This window comes from Belonocnema kinseyi, chromosome 2 (assembly GCF_010883055.1).
Source record: "Belonocnema kinseyi isolate 2016_QV_RU_SX_M_011 chromosome 2, B_treatae_v1, whole genome shotgun sequence".
In the NCBI taxonomy this organism is placed as follows: Eukaryota; Metazoa; Arthropoda; class Insecta; order Hymenoptera; family Cynipidae; genus Belonocnema; species Belonocnema kinseyi.
In genome coordinates, this window is record NC_046658.1 from 87,400,237 (window position 1) to 87,419,506 (window position 19,270).

At 24.1% G+C, this 19,270-nt stretch overlaps 2 protein-coding genes across 4 annotated transcripts in view; one reads left to right on the plus strand and one right to left on the minus strand.

The window, feature by feature from the left end:
• LOC117167281 (mini-chromosome maintenance complex-binding protein) overlaps window positions 1-6,237 on the plus strand; it is a 39,196-nt gene extending 32,959 nt beyond the window's left edge. For both annotated transcript variants that reach the window (XM_033352098.1, XM_033352097.1), the window contains exons 7-8: window positions 590-760; window positions 5,675-6,237. In XM_033352098.1, the coding sequence (XP_033207989.1) occupies window positions 590-760; window positions 5,675-5,881 (378 nt within the window). In that variant the 3' untranslated portion in view covers window positions 5,882-6,237. The remainder of the gene's footprint in view (window positions 1-589; window positions 761-5,674) is intronic.
• LOC117167282 (protein FAM166B-like) overlaps window positions 6,219-19,270 on the minus strand; it is a 32,036-nt gene continuing 18,984 nt past the window's right edge. Inside the window, exons 2-5 of one of the 2 annotated variants that reach the window (XM_033352100.1) lie at window positions 18,707-18,782; window positions 16,371-16,512; window positions 13,376-13,600; window positions 6,219-6,727 (exon numbers count right to left, since the gene is read on the minus strand). In XM_033352100.1, coding sequence (XP_033207991.1) covers window positions 6,498-6,727; window positions 13,376-13,600; window positions 16,371-16,512; window positions 18,707-18,782 — 673 coding nt within the window. In that variant the 3' untranslated portion in view covers window positions 6,219-6,497. Of the gene's footprint in view, window positions 6,728-13,375; window positions 13,601-16,370; window positions 16,525-18,706; window positions 18,783-19,270 lie in introns of both variants that reach the window. The other variant, XM_033352099.1, reaches the window with a different exon arrangement.

Here is a 19,270-nt window from a genome sequence, read left to right on the forward strand (position 1 = left end):
ACATATGATTTTTTTTTTAATTCAGTTTGGATTTTTGTAGTCATTAGTCACTTTTTTAGTTATAATCCTCAATTCTTTCCAGTTTTTTGGAATTCTCTTCAATTTTTCTAATTCACTTGAATTCTTCTAAATTTACTGAATTCTGCTAAATTCTATGGATTTATTAAAAAAAATGTATGAATAAAATTCTTTTAAATATCCTTGAATATTTCTAAGTTCATTACTTGAATTCAATGAAGTTTTTTCACATGTCTAAATTGATTTCAATTCATTTGCATTTTTTTTACTTACCTTGAATTTTCATGAATTTTATCGAATTATTCTTGTTTACCTTACATTCCTCTAACTTAATTACAATTTTACGGAACAATAGCATTTGTTTTATTTCAAACCAATTTTCGAAATCATTGGAATTTTTTAAAATTTAATTTTAATATTTTCGAAAACATGAATTTATGTTGATTTTCTTGCCCTATAAACGCGAATAAGAATTATATAAGCGTGATAAATACCCTTTGGGCCCTGAACTTTATCCCGTAGGGACTGTGTAACTTGATTTTTGTTTTTTACGTTAAATGATGATTTTTAGTGCAACAATCAAGTGGCACTTAATGTGGATTCAGAAACTGAGGGCTTATTCCCGCAAGTGGTCGAGGCAGCACAACAATACTTGAAAGATGAAGATAGGCTGAACAACATTAGGCAATATTTGCATATGCTGAGGCACGCAAAATTTGAGTTCGATGAGGAGATGACAGAGGTAAAGAATTTATTTTAAAATACATTTTTTTAAAATAAATTAAGGCAACAATGTTCCTAGTTTAGGGCTCGGATCGTGCGACTTTTTTTACTTTAAAAAAACAAAAAATGCGACCAGTCCACTTTTTCCCGTTTTTCTCAGAAATTCGCTATGTTTAATTTAAATTTGAATGACAATAGAACTTTGTAACTTCAAATTACTCAATAGAAAAAATGGTAAAGTTTTAATTCAGAATATTAAAAATTAAATCATTTCTCATTAAAGCTCCATACTTAAAAAGTTTTAAATTAATAGCGTTTGAAATTGAGAAATTTCGTCAATCCATATTCAAAGATTTAATTTTTTCAAATTGCAACCCTATTTTCAAGACATTTCCTTCTTTTTGTCGTTTTTTTCTCCTAATTGTGAATTAAATTAATAGAACCCAATAAGATAAAGCAACTATTCTTGGTTGAAAGTTTATTCCTTTTGTTTAAAAATTCGACTATTTGGTTGGAAATTTAATTATTGTTCTGAAAATTAATCTTTTTTGTTGTTGAAAATTTAAATTTTTGGTTAAAAATTTGCTTTTTCAATCGAAAGATCATCCTTTTGGATTAAAAATGTTCTCTTTTATCATAGAAAAGTCGCCTTCTATGGTTGAAAAGTCATCTTTCTTGGTTGAAAATTAACTTTTTTGTACAAAAATGATCTTTTTGCTCAAAAATAATTGTTTTTAATTCAACTATTTGCTTAAAAATTCGTCTTTTAGCTGGAAAATGTAATTATTTGTCAGAGTTTAACCTTTATTGTTTTAAAATTCGACCATTTTGATGAACATATAATTATTTAGTTCAAAGGTAATCTTTTTTGGTCAAATATTCAACTGTTTTATTGAACATTCGTCTTTTTAAATAGAAATTTCGTCCTTCTAGAGTGAAAAATCATCTTTTATGGTGGGAATTATTTGGTTGAAAATGTATCTTTCTTCGTTTAAATTTCAACTTTATCCCAAAAATCTTATTTTTGTTTGAAAAAATAATTTTCTTTTTTTAAAATCAACTATTTAGTTGAAAAATCATCTTTCTTCGTTGAAAGTGACGTTTTTTGTTGAAAATTCAACCTTTCTGGCTCATAATTCAGCTATTAAAAAAAAAAAAAACATTTTTGGCTTACAAATTTAACTATTGGCTTGAAAATGCAACTGGTTTTGGTTGAGGTTTAAATATTTTTTATTTGAAAATTCAGTTAAAAATTCAATTATTATGTTTAACGGTAATCTTTTTTTGTCAAAAATTCAACTAATTCGTTGAAAATTCGTCTTTTTTTTTAAATCGTCTTGATGGATTGTGGAAATGTATCGTTCATGGTGTACAAGTAATCTTTTTTGTTTTAATAACTTTTTTGTTGAAAATTCAAATGTATACTAAAACATTCGTGTTTTTGCTTAAGAAATAATTTTCTTTTTTAAATTCAACTATATTCAGTTTAAAAATCATCTTTCTTATTGAAAATAATATTTTCACTGAAAATTGAAGTTTTCAGGTTGATAATTTAACTTTCTTTTAAAAAAATCATCTTTTTGGCTTGAGAATTGAACTATTTCGTTGAAAAAGCAACTCTTTTTAGTTGAGATTTAAATAATGTTTGCTTTGAAAATGAACTTTTAGTGGAAAATTCTTTGTTGAAAATGGAATTTTGGTTGAAAATTCAACTGTCTTTTTAAAAAATTTGTCTTTGTGACTTGAAAATTGTATTACTGCGTTCAAGAAACTGGTTTGGGTAAAATTTAATATAGCATTAATTTTTTTAACTTAAAATTTGATTATTTAAGTTTTGGTTGACATTTTATTTTTTTTTATTAAAAATTGATTTTTGTTTTTTTTTTTGTTTTGAAAATTCAACTATTTCAGTTGAGGATTCATTGTTATAGTTGAAAACTCTTGTTTGGATTCAAATTCAAATAATCTTTTTTGGGTTAAAAATTTAATTTTTTGGTTGAAAATTTGTCTTTTTGAATAGAAAATTCATCCTTATGGATTGAAAATTCATCTTTTATGGTGGAAAAGAAATCTTTTTTGGTAAAAAAGTATTTTTTTGTTTGAAAATTCAACTGTATTTTAAAAAATGACCTTTTTTTTGTTTAATAAATAAATTTTCTATTCAAATGTAACCACATATTTGGTTGAATATTCAGCTTTCTTATTGAAAATTATGTTTTGTTAAAAGTTCAACTTTCCAGGCTGATAATTTAATTCTATTCTACAAAAATCGCCTTTATGTATTGATAATATTTTTTTTCTGATTTAATCTTTTTTTATTTGAAAATGTCGAAATTTACTTGAAATTTCAATGGTTTTGTTTAAAATTCATCTTTTTTGTTTTGAATTTTAATTGTTTTGGTAAAAATTGGTCTTTTTGGATAGAAAATTTGTTTTATGGATTGAAAATTCATCTTTTATGGTGGAAAAGTTTTTTTTTATAAAACAAACTTTTTTGAAAATTCAACTGTATTCTAAAAAAATCGTTTTTTTGTTTGTTAAAAAAGTAATTTTCTATTTAAATTCAACTTTTTGGTGTTATTGAGAATGATTTTTTTTAAATGAACTTTTCAGGTTGATAATAATTGGGCTTGTATTTTTTTTAAATCGTTGTTTTGCTTGAAAATTAATTTTTAATTCAACCATTTGGTTGAAAATTCTTCTTCGTAGGTTGAAAATTCAACCATTTGCTTGTAAAAGCCACTGTTTGGTTGAAAATCACATTTTTTTAATTCAACTATTGGATTGAAAGTGGATCCTTCGGGGTTAAAAGTCAACTTCCTTTTAAACCATTCGAATTTTTAACATGAAAGCTCAACTTTTCTGTTAAAAAAATTACATCTTTTTGTACAAAAAAAAACTTTTAATTTCAATATATTGTTGTTTCAAATTCAAATCTTCAAAATTGTAGGTCCATTTCGCAATTAAATATTTCGAAATATAATATTAAAGGCCTTGATAGTTTTGAATTTAATAATTTTGGATGTAAATATAAAGGAATTTTTATTGAAAAGCATGAAACTGTACATTTTCAAAAAATGAAATCATAACATAACAATATTGATTTGTATTCTTTATCTTAATTTTTAATTTTATATTTAAGATTTTAAAATTCTCCGATTCTTAGTTGAAAATTTTAACAAATAAGTCATTTCAAATTGAAAAATATTTCATTTTCGAAAATTTCTAGAATGAGTGATAATCTTGAAGGAAGATTTAAATTAAAAAAATTGAGTTTAAAATAAAAAACGAAGAAAATTAATCAATCTGAAAGTGATGCATCAGTAAAAGGAAACTTTTGGTAATTGTAAGTGGTTACAATTTTAGATTTATGAATTTTTATTAACAGCCCTAAATTTTGAATTTTTCGCTTTTTAAGGTTTTAATTTTCAATTAAAATTGAATTGGTTAAATTTTGGAAAGTATTATTAGCAATTTGAAAATTATTATATTTTAAGTGATTTCAATTTACTTACAGTAATTGAAATTTTAAAGTGTTTGAGTATAGAAAAGTTGTAAAAACACAATTTTTGATGACTAAAATTTTGTTCAGTTTTAAATGAAGTTCTCATTCGTTTAAGTATCAACGTTTGGGAGTATACATTTTTTTTATTTTTAACTTTTTCCCATTTAAAATTACTCTTTATTTCAGAAGGTTTTTATTTAAAATAATTTAATTCATTTTTCATTTTAGAAAACGTCTTTTTTACAATTTTAATGTTAACTTGTAATTTTATTATGCCATGACAATTTAAAATTCTAGGATATCAGAAGCTTGGCATTTGAAAGACTCAATTTAGTTTTCAATATTAAATTGTCAAATTGTAATTGCTTTGAATTCAAATTTAAAAGTCTTCAATCTTTAATTATTTATTTCGAACGCTTTTAATTATAAACAATACAATTTAAATTACTCTTAATCTAAACTATCCAATTTCCAAAATTATAATCTTAAATATGCAATTTCTAACGTTTTTGCATTGTCATATTTTTAAGTTTTTAATCTGAGATCATTCTAATTTCATGACTCTCCAAATCAAATAACAATTCTTTTAATTTTTAGTCCTTCGACTTAGAAGTAATACAATTTAACTCCTTTTTCTATTTAAATTGTCCAAAATCGTTGGTATATTTTTTTAAAATTTCAAGAGCTTGCAATACAAAATTATTTATTATTTCAAAAATATTAAAAAACTTATATTAAAAAATTGGTTTAGTGATGGATTTTTAAATTTACATAATTTCTTGTTAGTAAATAGAAATTCAGAGACAGGAACTTTATTAGGCACAACAATTTCATTATCCTTCTTATTATATGATTTAAAAATCAATTAATTTCTTGCAAAAAGGATTGCTGATATTTATCGACATCCGTAATTTATAATATATGTGAAAAAACCGTGGGTTTTGCAAAGAAATAAAATTTTTTTATAAACCGGGAGAAATCACAAATATTCACCGGGAGAATTATATTGATTTTATTTTGGACTGTGAAGTCTGATTGATTAAAAAAATGAATAATTTCCTTTTTAGATTATAGTAAAAAATTAAATTCTTAATTATTGAGTAATTTTAAGTTGGAAATGTTCAAAATAATCCAGGTTGACAAGTTTAAAAGTTCAGAATGATATATTTTAAAACCAGATTCAGAATCCTTCAAGCTGAATGTCTGTTGTTAAAAAATTGTTTTAACTTTAAAGTTTATTTTGATTGTGCAAAGAATATTTGAAAATCAATGAGAATTATGTTTCCTACATTCCTAAAGAAATAAAGTTTTTATTGAATTCATTCAGTGATAAAGTACCCTAATTCTGTTAAAAAAGTTTTCTAGTTGATCCGAGCTTCTGCAATTTAGAAAATAATTAATTTCAAACTGGAAAATTGATTTCTTCAGGTCATTCAGGAAGATTTTGTGAAGATGCGACATGCAAACAAATCCTACACTGGAGACGATTTACACACTCTAATGGTTTTTGCTAGACTAATGTCCTTGTCCTATGGAAAAAATACTTTGACCATTGATTTATGGAAAAAAGCCTTTGAATTGGAAGCAGAGCGCATAGCCAGGTTACCCAAGCGCAACAATCAAGTACAATCTTGAATAAAAAGTTGATATTTCGAGGCATAGTTGCTAATTATTATAATTTCTAATTAATAGTACTTTTTTTATATCTACCATTTTTTACCTGTGCTTTTGTTTTTGTTTTTGTAAGTAATACACGAGTTTTATTAATTAAACTTCGATTGAAAATCGTGAAGATAATATTTATTTTTATTTACATAAATAAACAACTACGCTTTAACAATGTATCATCAAATTATTAAGGTTACTTTACAACTTGGCTAAATTCCATTCTTAATCGCAAAAAAGTGAAACCAGCGCGTTGTAAATACAGGTTTTTTTTTTTTATTTTATCTCAAAAAACGTTTCCAAATAGAAATGCGTTCGAGAATAATTTTCAAAGAAAACATTAATAAAAGAGGATTCTATCAATTAAAAATAGAAATGATTTTTACAAGTTCCTTGTCTTCGGAGCGAAATTAATTTACAGATTTTTTTAAAGCAAGTTTTGAAAAGAATACCGGATTTTTCTCCCTCGATTTTGTACGTTTTAAGGCACGATCGCTTTGTACAAGTTGATAGGTACGTATAAAGGTTGATTCTTTCTTTGATAATTTAGAGAATCGAGTTTATAATCAGATAAACTGATTTTTCTCTAGGCTCTCGTGTGTCCGGTATCGTCTATATAAGTAGCATCCAAAACTCTTTGAATGGCATTCGTGCTTTGAATTCTGCTGAATCGTTCTTCCCGCTCCTTTTGGAGAAGTTCTAATCCTTTTTTTGCTGCTTGCCTGTATCCTTTTGAGAGTGAAACTTCTCCCTTGGCTCCAGGAATGTGTCCTGTGTAGCCTACGATTGGTGGTCGTTCTGAAGAAACGTGCTGATCTGATTAATAAAAGAAATTAAAATTTTAGAGGGGATTTACGTACGTGGAAAAATTAAAATATTTTTTACTTTAAATGTCAACAATTACATTTTTGGTTTAAAATTCATTTTTTTTGTTGTTGTTGAAAATTCAACTTGATTGATGTAAAAACACCTGTTATTTTCACAATTCCATTTTTTTAAAGAAAGGGAAGCAATTTTAGTATTTAAAGATGTACACTACCTACAATCAATCTCAAAAGTTGCCTATCCTCAAAATGATTTATAAAATCAACAAAAAAGGATCTATGCACGCTTTAGAAAAAAATAATTAAGGTTAAAGTTGTTTATTTAACAGTAGTTACAGGGTGGCCGTTGGACCGGGAAAAACTGGGAAATAACCGTGAATTTATTTTTTGACCAGGAGTATTACAAATTTTTAGAAAAAAAAGTCGTTCAACTTTGATTTCAACCATTTTTTAAATAATTAGTTAAATTGTGATCTTTTTAAATAGGATAAAATGCAGTTTAGAATGCGTATTTGTATTAAAAGAATTTCAAAATGCAGTTTTAAACACTTAAGCAATTAAAAATCAGAACCCTTTAAAATCGAAGATTTTTTATAATAAACATTTTTAGTTGATCAACTGTGAAGATGAATTAAATTGTGATTTTTAAATTTAAATTTCAATCTAAAGTTTTAAAAATAAATATTAATTGATTGTAAAAACTATTTGGCCTCAGTTCACAATTTTAGAACTTCCAGATTTTAACGTTAAAAATTGAACTGTTTCAATTGAAAAATCTTAAGCAAATGTAATCGCCCTATTTTAACTTTATAAACTATTTTTAATTTTAAAATAACTTTTAAATAATATATTTATGATTAAAGGCACGTAATTTTAAATTTTTTAATTTAAAAAAGAACAGTTACTTAATATTTAGAAATATCTGACTGTGCATTTAAAATCAGTAATTATAATTAAAATACTCAAAATGGAACAAAAAACTAAACTTTGAAAATGAAAATTTTAATTGTTCTATTAAAAAAAATTTAATTTGTTAGTCAACTACTTAAATTTTGATGTACAAATAACAATTAAACACTTATTATTCTCTCGAAAAAATCGAGTAAGTTGAAATATTTAGAAGTTTTCAAAAAATTAAAAATTTGAAATGATTTCAAATAATTTAAACGAAGTGTCTACGTGTACGGGTAAAGCCCGACTATTATTACCAAAATTTCGGTGCAAATATTCCACAACCTAATTTGAAACCAAATATTGATTTTGGCAGATTTCTAAGATGAAATTTAGAAGCTTTTTAATAATAACATTATTTAAGATTGCTCGGAAAATTGAAAATGATTTTTCTTTTAATATTTGAAATTCGAATAATTTTAAAAGATATTTAGAAGTTGTGAAAAACTTTTAATAATATTTTTTAATTTACAAAAATTCGAAACAACATGGAGATGTTTCAAAAGATCTTGAAATAGAATTTCGAAGCATTTTAAGGATGTTTAAATTATTGAAAATAAAAATAATTTAACATAATTTAAACAGAGATTTTTCAATCTTTTACAAATTTATAGTTGGAACAAGAATGTATTCAGAGTAGTAACCAGGAATGTCAAATTTTAACAAATTCCGAGCTAGCACTGAAAATTTTCGAAAAGGAACAAAATTCTGAATTGGAACAGGGAATGTTAAAATTTAAATAAATTTCGAAAAGAATAAAAATTCTGGATTTAAACAGGAAATTTTTGAAAAAAATAAAAATTCCACATTTAAATAGGGAATTTTCAAGTTTTAACCAATTCTGAGCATGAGTTAGAATTTAAAATTGCTTAGAATGGTATAATTTTGAAATATTTTTAAATTCAGTGATTGATTCTTCAATTTAGAGCATTTAAAATTATAACGTGGATTTATATTTTTGGAACTGAATCTTTGAACTGTGCAATTGATAAAAGTTCAAAATTTGTAATTTGGCAGCTTAACTAAATTTAATTTAAAATTGTGCATTTGAGAAAAGTTTTAGTAGCTTACATATTATACGTGCAAATTATTAAGCATTTGAATATAAAATTGTTGAATGAAACAAATTTTAAAATTCAATTTTCGAGGATTAATATTCTAGAGTTTCACTTTGGCAAAAACGGCCACCCTATGTTATTCAAAGGTTTAGTTTTTCCTTTCTCTTTAGGGAAAAGTTACAATTTTTATTGAATTCTAATGATGAAGGCCTCATTTTATTCTTCCAAGGATTCTCTAAATTTCTATTTGGGTTAATTTTATTTTAAAAAAAGAATTGAGAAATTATACAGTTATTATTGTTACAAACAATCACAGTTTAAATTTTAATTAACACCACCCAAATAGAATTGTAGAGAATCTTTCGAAGAATAAAATGATACATTGATCATTAGGATTAAATAAAAATTGTAACTTTTCCCTAAAGAGAAAAGAAAAACTAAACCTTTAAATAACTACTGTTGAATAAATATTTTTAACCTGAATTATTTTTTTCTGAAGTATGCTTCATCCTTTTCCAGTTGAAAATTCATGTATTATTTTAAAAATTCGTTGGGGGGGGGGGGTGAGAATTCATCTGTTTTTGTTGAAGATTCAACTATTTTGATGAAAATTCTTCTTTTTTTTGGTTGAATTAAAATAATAATTTTGTTGTTTTAAATTTCAACAATTACATTTTTGTTTAGAATTAATTTTTTTTTTTAATTCAACTTGGTTTGTGTACAAAAAAGAAAAATTTGAATTTCAAAATTCCAATTTTTTAAAGAAAGAGAAGGAATTTTAGTATTTAATTATTTTCTGAATTGAAAGAGGAACTTTCTTGTTTTTAACGTTTTTATTGAGTTCAAGGCGGGAAAATTTAGAATGGTTGAAAATTGAACTATTTTGTTTAAAATTTGTTTTGCTTTAGTTGAAAATTTACTTTTCTAACTGAAAATTCATCCTTTCTAGTTGAAAATTCATGTATTATGTTAAAAATTTTTGTTTTTGTTGCGAATGCAACTATTTTGATGAAAATTCTTTTTCTTTTGTTAAATAAAAATGTCTTGGGTTTATAATTATAAATTTTTTAGTTTAAATGTCAACAATTACATTTTTTGTTTAAAATTAATTTTTTTTGTTGAAAATTCAACTTAGTTTATGTATAAAAAAGAAAAATTTGAATTTCACAATACTAGTTTTTAAAGAAACGGAAAAAAATTTAGTTGTAAACTTCATCTTTTGTGTTGAAAGTTTATCTATTTTGGTGCAAATGGCATATTTTTTGGTTTAAAATAACAACGGTGTGGTTGAAAATTAATTTGATCTAGTTGAAAATGTAACTATTTTGTTGAAAATTCATCTTCTTTGTTTGAATTCAACTGTTTTTGGGTTTAAATTAAAATCGATTTTAGTTTCAAGTAAATAAAGAATTAAATTTTTTTGTTGGGAATTCATCTTCTTTAGTTGTAAATACAATTACTTAGTTGAAATTGGAACTACTTGGTTAAAATTTTCGTTTTCTCATGATCTATCATTTTAGTTGGAAAACGTTCTCTTTTTTTTTTTTTGTTCAAAATTTAACTGTTTTATAGGACATTAGTTTTTGATGCCGAAAATGAATTGTTTTAGGTGAAATTTGAACTATTCCGTGTCAGATTGAAAATTTATTTTGGTTGGAAACTTTTCTGCTAGAAATGTAATCTCATTGGGTAAAATATAATTGTTTTGGTTAAAAAATCATTTCTTTGGTTGGAAAATTAACTATTTTGTTGAAAATTCGTTTTTTTGCGAATATTAATTTTTTAATTGATATTTTAACTATTCTATTTTTGGTTGAAAATATATTTTTTGTTTAGTTGAGGATTCATGTATTTTGTACAAATTAGTCTTGTTTGTTGAAAATTAATTTATTTTTATCGAAATGGCATCTTTTCTGGTTCAAAATATAATTGTTTGGTTGACAATTAATCTGTTTTGGATAAGGATTCAATTATTTTTTTGGAAATTCATCTTTTTTGGTTGGATTAAACTGTTTTTAATTTAAAATACAAATATTTTTAGTTCATATATCAACAATTATATTTTTTGTTCAGAATTCATCTCTTTTTTTTTTTTAATGAAAATTCAACTACTCACTTGAAATTGGAAGTGCTTTGATCAAAAATAATTTTTATTTTTGATTTATGATTAATCATTTTAGTATAAAAACCTTCTTTTTTATATAAATCGAAATTTTTTGTTGAAAATCGTTTTTTGTGGTTGAAAATTAATTTTTTAACTGAAAATTAAAATTTTTGTCGAAAATTTATCTTTTTTTACAGTCCCATCTGTTTGGTTAAACATGTAACTATTTGGTTGAAAATGTATTTTCTTTGGTTGATAAATAATCTTTTTATGGAAAACTTATTTATTTTATTTTAAGTTGAAAGTTTATCTGTTTTGGATGAATATTCAATTATTTTGTTGAATTTTTTGGTAGAAAAGTTATCTGATTAGGTGAAATATCATCTTTTTGGTTAAAAATTAATGTCTTTGGTTGAAAATTGGTTTCTCCTTGGTTGAAAATTGACTTTTCTAACTGAAAATTCATCCTTGTTAGTTGAAAATTGATATATTTTGTTCGAATTCCTTTTGTCTTTGGGTTAAGAATTCATTCTTTTTTTTGTCGAGGATTCAACTATTTTGATGAAAATATGTCTTCTTTGGTTGGATAAATATGTTTTTGGTCAAATTAGAATCTTTCTTAGTTTAAATGTGAACAATTACATTTTTTGCTTAAAATTATTTTTTTTTCACATTCAAAATGGTTTAATGTCCAAAAAAGAAAAATTTGAATTTCACAATACTCGTTTTTAAAGAAAGAGAAGCAGTTTTAGTATTTAATTCTTTTCTGAATTGCAAGAAATTGAAAATTCGTTTTTTTCTGTTGCAAATATTTTAACTGAAAATTTAACTATTCTATGTTTTGTTGAATAATTATTTTTTATTTACTTGAGAATTCATGTATTATTGTTAAAATTCGTCTTTTTGGTAGAAAATTTATTTATTTTGGTTGAAATTGCATCTTTGTGGTTAAAAATAACAACTGTTTGGTTAAAAATTAATCTGGTTTGGTTAAGAATGCAACTATTTGTTGTAAATTCGTATTTTGTTGTTGTTGAATTCAATTTTTTTTGAATTAAAATTAAAATCCGTTTTAGCTCAAATATATCAACAATTACATTTTTTTGTTATCAATTCATTTTTTTATTTCAACTGCCATTACTCAGTTGAAATTGGAACTACTTGGTTAAAAATTTAACTCTTCTGGTTCATGATTCATCATTTTAGTTTAAAAAACGGTTTTTTTGTTCAAAATTTAGTTGCTTTATAGGAAATTAGTTTTTGTTGCTGAAAAATAATTTTTTTAAGTGAAATTAGGCGAAACATAATCTTTTTAGTTAAAAAATAATTTCTTTGGTTGGAACTTCAACTACTTTGTTGAAAATTAATTTTATTTTGTTGTTCTAATTTCGTTTTTTAACTGAAAATTTAACTATTCTACTTTTTGTTCAAATCCAAATACTTAGTTGAAATTGGAGATACTTGGTTGAAAAATCAATTTTTTTCGTTGATGATTCATCATTTTAATACAAAAACCTTTTTTTGTTTGTTAAAATTTAAAAAAATTTGTTGAGTTTGAAAATTAATTTTTAAAAATGAAAATTAAAGTTCCATTTTTTTTTAAATTGATTTTTTTTATATAAATTTTTTGGACACGTTTTGTATGGCAAAATAATATTCGTTGTTTTTTTCTCTAAATTGGAAGAGGTCATTTTTTCTTTTTAGCATTTATTATATTGTGGCCGAGAAAAGAACTTTTTATTGTCATTTTTTTCTGAACTAGAAGAGAGACTTTTTTTTAAAACATTTTTATTAAGTTGGATGGGAAAACGGAATTTTTTTGTTTTTTAAGATTTTCAGCTACATGGAAGGGAGGGCAATAGGAAAGGTCTTTTTAAATATTGTTCTTCCGAATTGGAAGAGACCAATTTTTTTACATCTTATTGAGTGGACGCGGGAAAAATGTGGTATTTTTATTATTCAGATGAAAGAGGTGAATTTTTTATTTTGTACAGAATCGAAAAAGTGACACGTTTAATTTTTAACATTTTTATAAAGGAATCTTGGAACTTTTAAATTTAAACATTTTTAAACTTCATTTTGAAAAACTTAAAATTCAAGAGTTCCGCTTCAGGGCTTTAATTTTCTTTTTTTTTATGTCTGAATTTAATTTTTTTATTTCAATGAGCGTGCAAAATTTATAATAATCGGGAAATAAATTGATCAGTTTGAACTTTGGGAGGATTTACTAGAAAAAGATTTTGAAAATCGGTAAATTACGGAGAAAAAAAATGTTCTGACGCTTTACTGGTCACTGGTGATTCAGGTATTTTATAAAAAATAGTTGTACAGAGAAATTAGAATTGGAAATAGTGGCTACAATTTACGATTTACGAGCAAAGCATATTTTCGATATCGAAACTTGGTAATTCAAATTGGACATAAAAAATGAAGAACCGATCAAATATTTTACAGAATTTCCATAAATATTGTTTGTGTTTTAAGAGAGATAAAAAATTAATTAAATAATTATGGTTAAAGGAGTTACCAAAAAAATTCTTTTCCTTGCGATGACCATGATCTTTTTCGACATGAACGTTGTCTTGTCTGACGCGTGAAAGAAGATTCCTTGGGTCTCTTCTCTCTGCATGAGCCCGCAAAGAATCCCTTCGAACTCGTATTTTATTCTGCGTCTCATTCCAATCTTTAGCACCTTCTTCTACAGCCCTCATAAAAGGCAATCCATATTTGTCATTAAATCCAGGTATATATCCTAAAATTGAAAGAAAGATTTCACAAATTTAAACGGTAGACAACTTTAAATTTCGATCTAGATTGATTAAATGTCCAGACTTCACAATCTTTCGCCCATTTTTCCTCTTTTTAAAGAATTTCTTTTTTTCCCTGTTTTCAAGAAACTTTCTTCCCCTTTTTTTCCTGCTCGTTTTTTTTTACTCAAATACGAACTGAATGGGTAGAAACCAATAAGAAAATATAATTATTTGTAGTTGAAAGTTGATTCCTCTTAATTGGAAAGTCGGCGAAGATATTTGTTGATCATAAATAATTTCCTTTGTTTAAGAATGCAACTAATTGGTTGAAAGTTCAACTATTTTGTTGAAAATTCATTTTATTGCTTGAAGATTTAACTTTTTTTCTTACATTCTTACATTTTTTTCTGTTTGGAAATTTAAGTATACCATCTTTTTTTATGGATAACTGGAAATTTTGAATAGAAAATTCGAACTTTTGGACTGAAAATTCATCTTTCTTGGTAGAAAAATTCATAGTTGAAAATTAATCTTTCTTGGTTAAAAATTAAACTGTCTCTTAAATTTTTTTTCATTTGGTTTAGATTTATGGATAACTGGAATTTTTTATAGAAAATTCGAACTTTTGGACTGAAAATTCATCTTTTTTGGTAGAAAAATTCATAGTTGAAAATTCATCTTTCTTGGTTAAAAATTAAACTGTCTCTTTAAATTTTTGTACTTTTGGCTTAGATTTATGGATAACTGGAATTTTTGGGTAGAAAATTCGTACTTTTGGACTGAAAATTCATCTTTCGTTGTAGAAAAATTCATAGTTGAAAATTCATTTTTCTTGGTTAAAAATTAAACTTTCTTCTAAATTTTTTTAATTTTGGCTTAAAGATTCAACTATTTATTTAAAAATACAACTGTTTGTGGTTGAAATTGAATTTTTTTCTTAAAAAATCTACCATTTGGTTAAAAATTCAATTTTTTTGTTGACAATTTAACTATTTAATTTCAAATGCAATTGTTTCGTTGATAATTATTTTTTTCATAAAAATATAACTATTTGATTTGAAATTTCCTGTTGGCACGTTGAGAATTTTATTATTTGGTTAAAAATGCCACCATTTTTTTGAAAATTTATTTATTTTTTTTTTAATGTCAATTATTTGGTTGAAAAATAATTTAGGTCGTTGAAAAAACTCGTCTGTTTTGGTCGAAAATTAATCTTGTTGGATGAAAATTTATTATTTTTCGTCGAGAATGCAACTGTTTGGTTTAAAAGTAATCAGTTATTTTTGAAAATTCATATTTTGGGATGAAAATCCATTTTTTTAGTTAAAATTTGTTTTAAATGAAAATTTTTATATTTCAAATTTAGGTTTAAAATTGATCATTTTGAGTTTAAAATTTAACTATTTAGTGGAAAATGAAGTTTTTAATTAAAAATTCAATTATTTTGGTAAAAACTTCAACTATTTGTGTAAAAAGTCATCTTTCTGCATGGGAATTCAACTGATTATTCAATTATTTGTTCAATTAATTTCAATTCAATTAATTTTTTTAATTTAAATTTTTGATTTAAAATTTCATCTTGGTAGGTTGAAAATGCAAATATCATGTTAACAAAACCCACTATTTTGTTGAAAATGTAACTTTTTTGCTAAAAAGTCATCTCTTTTGTTCGGAAATTCGTCTATTTTTTATAGCAAATTTACCCTTTTGAATTAAAATCCATATTAGTTGATAATTAATTTTTTTGTTGTTAAAAAATTCACTATTTCCTTTAAATTATTTTCTTGATAGGATGAAAATTCGATTATATTGTTAAAAAGTCATTCTTTTTAACCAAAAATTCTTATTATTTTAATTAAAAAATTCGTCCGTTCGGACTGCAAATTCGTATTTTTGGTAGAAAATTGCGTAGTTGAAAATTAATTTTTCTTCGTTAAAAAAAATGCAACTGTTGAAATTCAACTAATTTGTTAAAAAGTCATCTTTTTGGCAGAAAATTCGTCATTTTGGAATGAAAATTTATCTTCGTAGGACGAAAATTCGACTATTTAGTTAGAAATGCAAGTTTTTGGTCGATAATTATTTATTTTGTTAAAAATTCAAAGATTTTATTTTTTAATTTCATCTTGTTACGTTGAAAATTCAGCTATTATTTTCAAAATTGCACTCTTTTCCTAAAAATTTAATGATTTTGTTGATAATTTAACTATTTTGTTAAAGTTTAAAATTTTTTGGTCGAAAATTCGTTCTTTTGGACTGAAAATTCATCTGTTTTGGTTCTTGGTTGAAACTTAAACTTCCTTCTAAAAAAATGTGTCCCTTTGGCTTGATGATTTACCTATTTGATTGAAGTTTAATATTTTTTCTTTGAAAATGTATCTTCGCTGGTTTAATATGCAACTATTTGGTTGTAAAATTAACTTTTTTTGAAAATTCATCTTTTTTTATTAAAAAATCAACAGTTTTCTAAAACTTTTGAACTTGAAGAATCAACTCTTTCGTTGAAAATCCATCTCTTTATAGAAAATTAATCTATTTTGGTTGAAAGTTTAACTATTTTGTTTAAAATGCAATATATTTCGACTTAAAATCTTAAGCGTTTTATATTGTATTCACAATATGATGGTTATCTATACATTTATTTTCTTTAAAAAAATGTATTTCCCTATTTTCGTGAAAAATCACCCAATTCACTCTCTTTTGAGATAATTTTGGGCTGTGAAGTCTGAATATCCCGATCAATAAAATACTTAAAATTTAAAATCTACGTGCCTGTGTATCCTAAAATGTACGGAGCTGGTTGGTAAAAATGAGAATCGTTTTTCCAATCCCTTCTGATGTCCTTTGTTTGAGGAATGGCTTTCAATTCCGTTATCCCATTTGGTCTATAGGGCCCCATCTTCAAAATTTTTTTCTCGAGTAGTTCCTGGCAAATTAAACAGCTTTTACTGATGTGGATCAAACAAAGCTCAGCGCACTTGATGGCATTTATTTGTAATAATTGAGGGTCCGGATCAAATAACTGATTATGAAGTTATTCAGCAAATAATTTTTTTAATTGGTCCTTTTTTCGAGGCCATCAATTATGAGAGACGGTTTTTCTTGACCTATTATTGAAAATTTTGGTTATTTGATATAATTCAATATTATTTGTGTACTATTAATTATTAAAATTTATCAACTTTGCCATCTGCGCTGAGCTTTGTTTAATCGATTTTGTAATTGCTTGACCCTAATTAAACTAAAGGCGATTTGAAATTTTTTTTCACAATTCTAAAGTTTATTTTAGATTACTTTTAATAATGACATCTTAAGTTTTTTTAATTTAAGCATTATAAATTCAAATGAACTTTGCTAGACAAACAACTTTATCATTATATATGATGATAATAGTAATAATAATAATAATAATAATAATAATAATAATAATAATAATAATCAAATTCATGCATTTACTTTGTTCTTATAAAATTGAATAAACTGCAAGTCTACATTTTATTCCATAATTTTTAATTGTAACTTTTCAAAATTGCAAAACTTTGAATTGTAAATCTTTAAGATTGAAAAGTATTTAATTTTGGAAGTTTACAATTCAAAATTATGTAAGTTTTAATTTGGAATTGAAAGCTTGATCTTCGATCTTTAAAATTTTAGAACTTTGAACTGTAAATCTTTAAAATGAAAAAATTTTTAGTTTTGAAAGTCAATACTTAAACATTATCAAAATTTTAGAATTAGAAAATGAAAATTATATAAATGTTAAGATTTATATTTGAAATTTCTTTAATTTGGCAGATTTAGAATTAAAAGCTTGACTTATAATCTTCAGAATCATTAAATTTCAAGATTTTTTATTTTTGGGTCTTTAAAATAGAGGGTTTTGAATTATAACTCTTCAAAATTTTAGAATTGTAAATCTTTAGAATTGAAGATTCTTTAATTTGGAAAATTTACAGTAAAAAATATTTAAGTTTAAAGTGTTACGATTAATAATTCTGTAATATTGATTCTATATATTTCAAATTTCTTCAATTTAGAATCGAAAATTTTAATTTTAATCTTTAAAATCATACAAATTTAGGAATTTTTTAAAATACATCTTTAAAATATAGAGTTTTCAATTTTAAAAGTTAAAACTTATAAATTATACAAGTTTTCAAATTACAAACTCTGTAAATTTGACTATTTTCATTTGAAATTTCTTAAATTTGGAGAATTTAGAATAGAAAACTTGGTTTTTAAAAATCTCAATCATCAAAATTTAAGAATTTTTATTTTCGGACATTGAAAATAAAGGTTTCTAATTAAAAATGATAAATTATATAAATTTAGGAATTTTTATACCTACCTCTTTAGAATGGAAGAGGTTTCATGTGTAAGTTCAATTGGTACAACTTTGAATTGTTAATAATTAAAAATCATACAAATTTTTACAATTGAGAATTCTGTAATACTATTGAATAATATTCGAAATTTCGAATTTAAAACTTGACGTTTGATCTCCAAAATCATCACAAGTTAATACTTTTTATTTGCACATTTTTTAAATTTAATAATTTACGATTTGAATTCATAAAAATTTTGCAATTAAATTTCTTCAAGTTTCATGATTTAATTTGTAATTTCTTCAATTTGGATGGTTGAGAATTGATAGTTTTATTTTAAATAATCAAATTCATCAAAATTAAAGAATTCTTATTTATCCTTTTTAAAAATTTAAGAGTTCTCAATCGTAAATCTTCCAATTTGGACTGCCAAAAACAGGAAAAACTTATTTCAAACAGTTGTTTAACATTTTATGAGTTTAAAATATAAAGATTTAAACTTAAAAAGTTGGCGAATTTTAAATTGTAAACGTCTGAAAAATGGTTCAATGTTGAAAATTGAAGACATTAGTGAGATTGAGGATTCCAAAATGTTTGTTAAGACAATTTGAAAACGATTTGCTATATAAAATTCCAAATTAACTTAAATATTTATCTCTTTGCTTTTTAATTCCTGTTGGGATTAGATTATTTTTTATAGTATATATAATCATGCTTATTCGATTGCAATAAATGATTTATTTAACAAAATTTATTTAATGTTTATTAATGTACTTAACTTACTTTAATTATTTCTTCTGTACATACTCCGAACCTTTTGCCGACTCGAAACTTAAGTGTTGGACAATGCCCGGTATATCTGCAAAAAACAAAAACTATTTTCAATATGAAATATTAAAAATACTTTCGATATATATTTTACCCTAAATTGACTATTTGTTGTCTGCTAGTTTTGATCTACTATGAATTTAATTGCCGAGAAAATTATTAAATTAAAAAAAGAATAAAAAAATAAATTAAGAAATTGGTTCATTTTCTGAATATTTTTGAAATTTTTGCTATCTTTTTCAAGACATCAATAATATTTTTAAATTTTTGGATCGGATGGATTAAAAACTGTATGTGTATAAGATAAAATACCTATTTTTTAAACTTGAATTGTTTACTTAGATTGATAACTTTTTTGATGAAATTCTCATTTATTTGTATATTAAGCTTACGGCCAAATTCTCTCGCCTAACTTTTGAAGTACGAGGGTAGTTCAATAAGTCCTTAGAATGAAGTATAAAAACAATTTTTTTTGGGTAATTTTTTTTTTATTTTTCAACATAATCTCCTTGGAGCTCT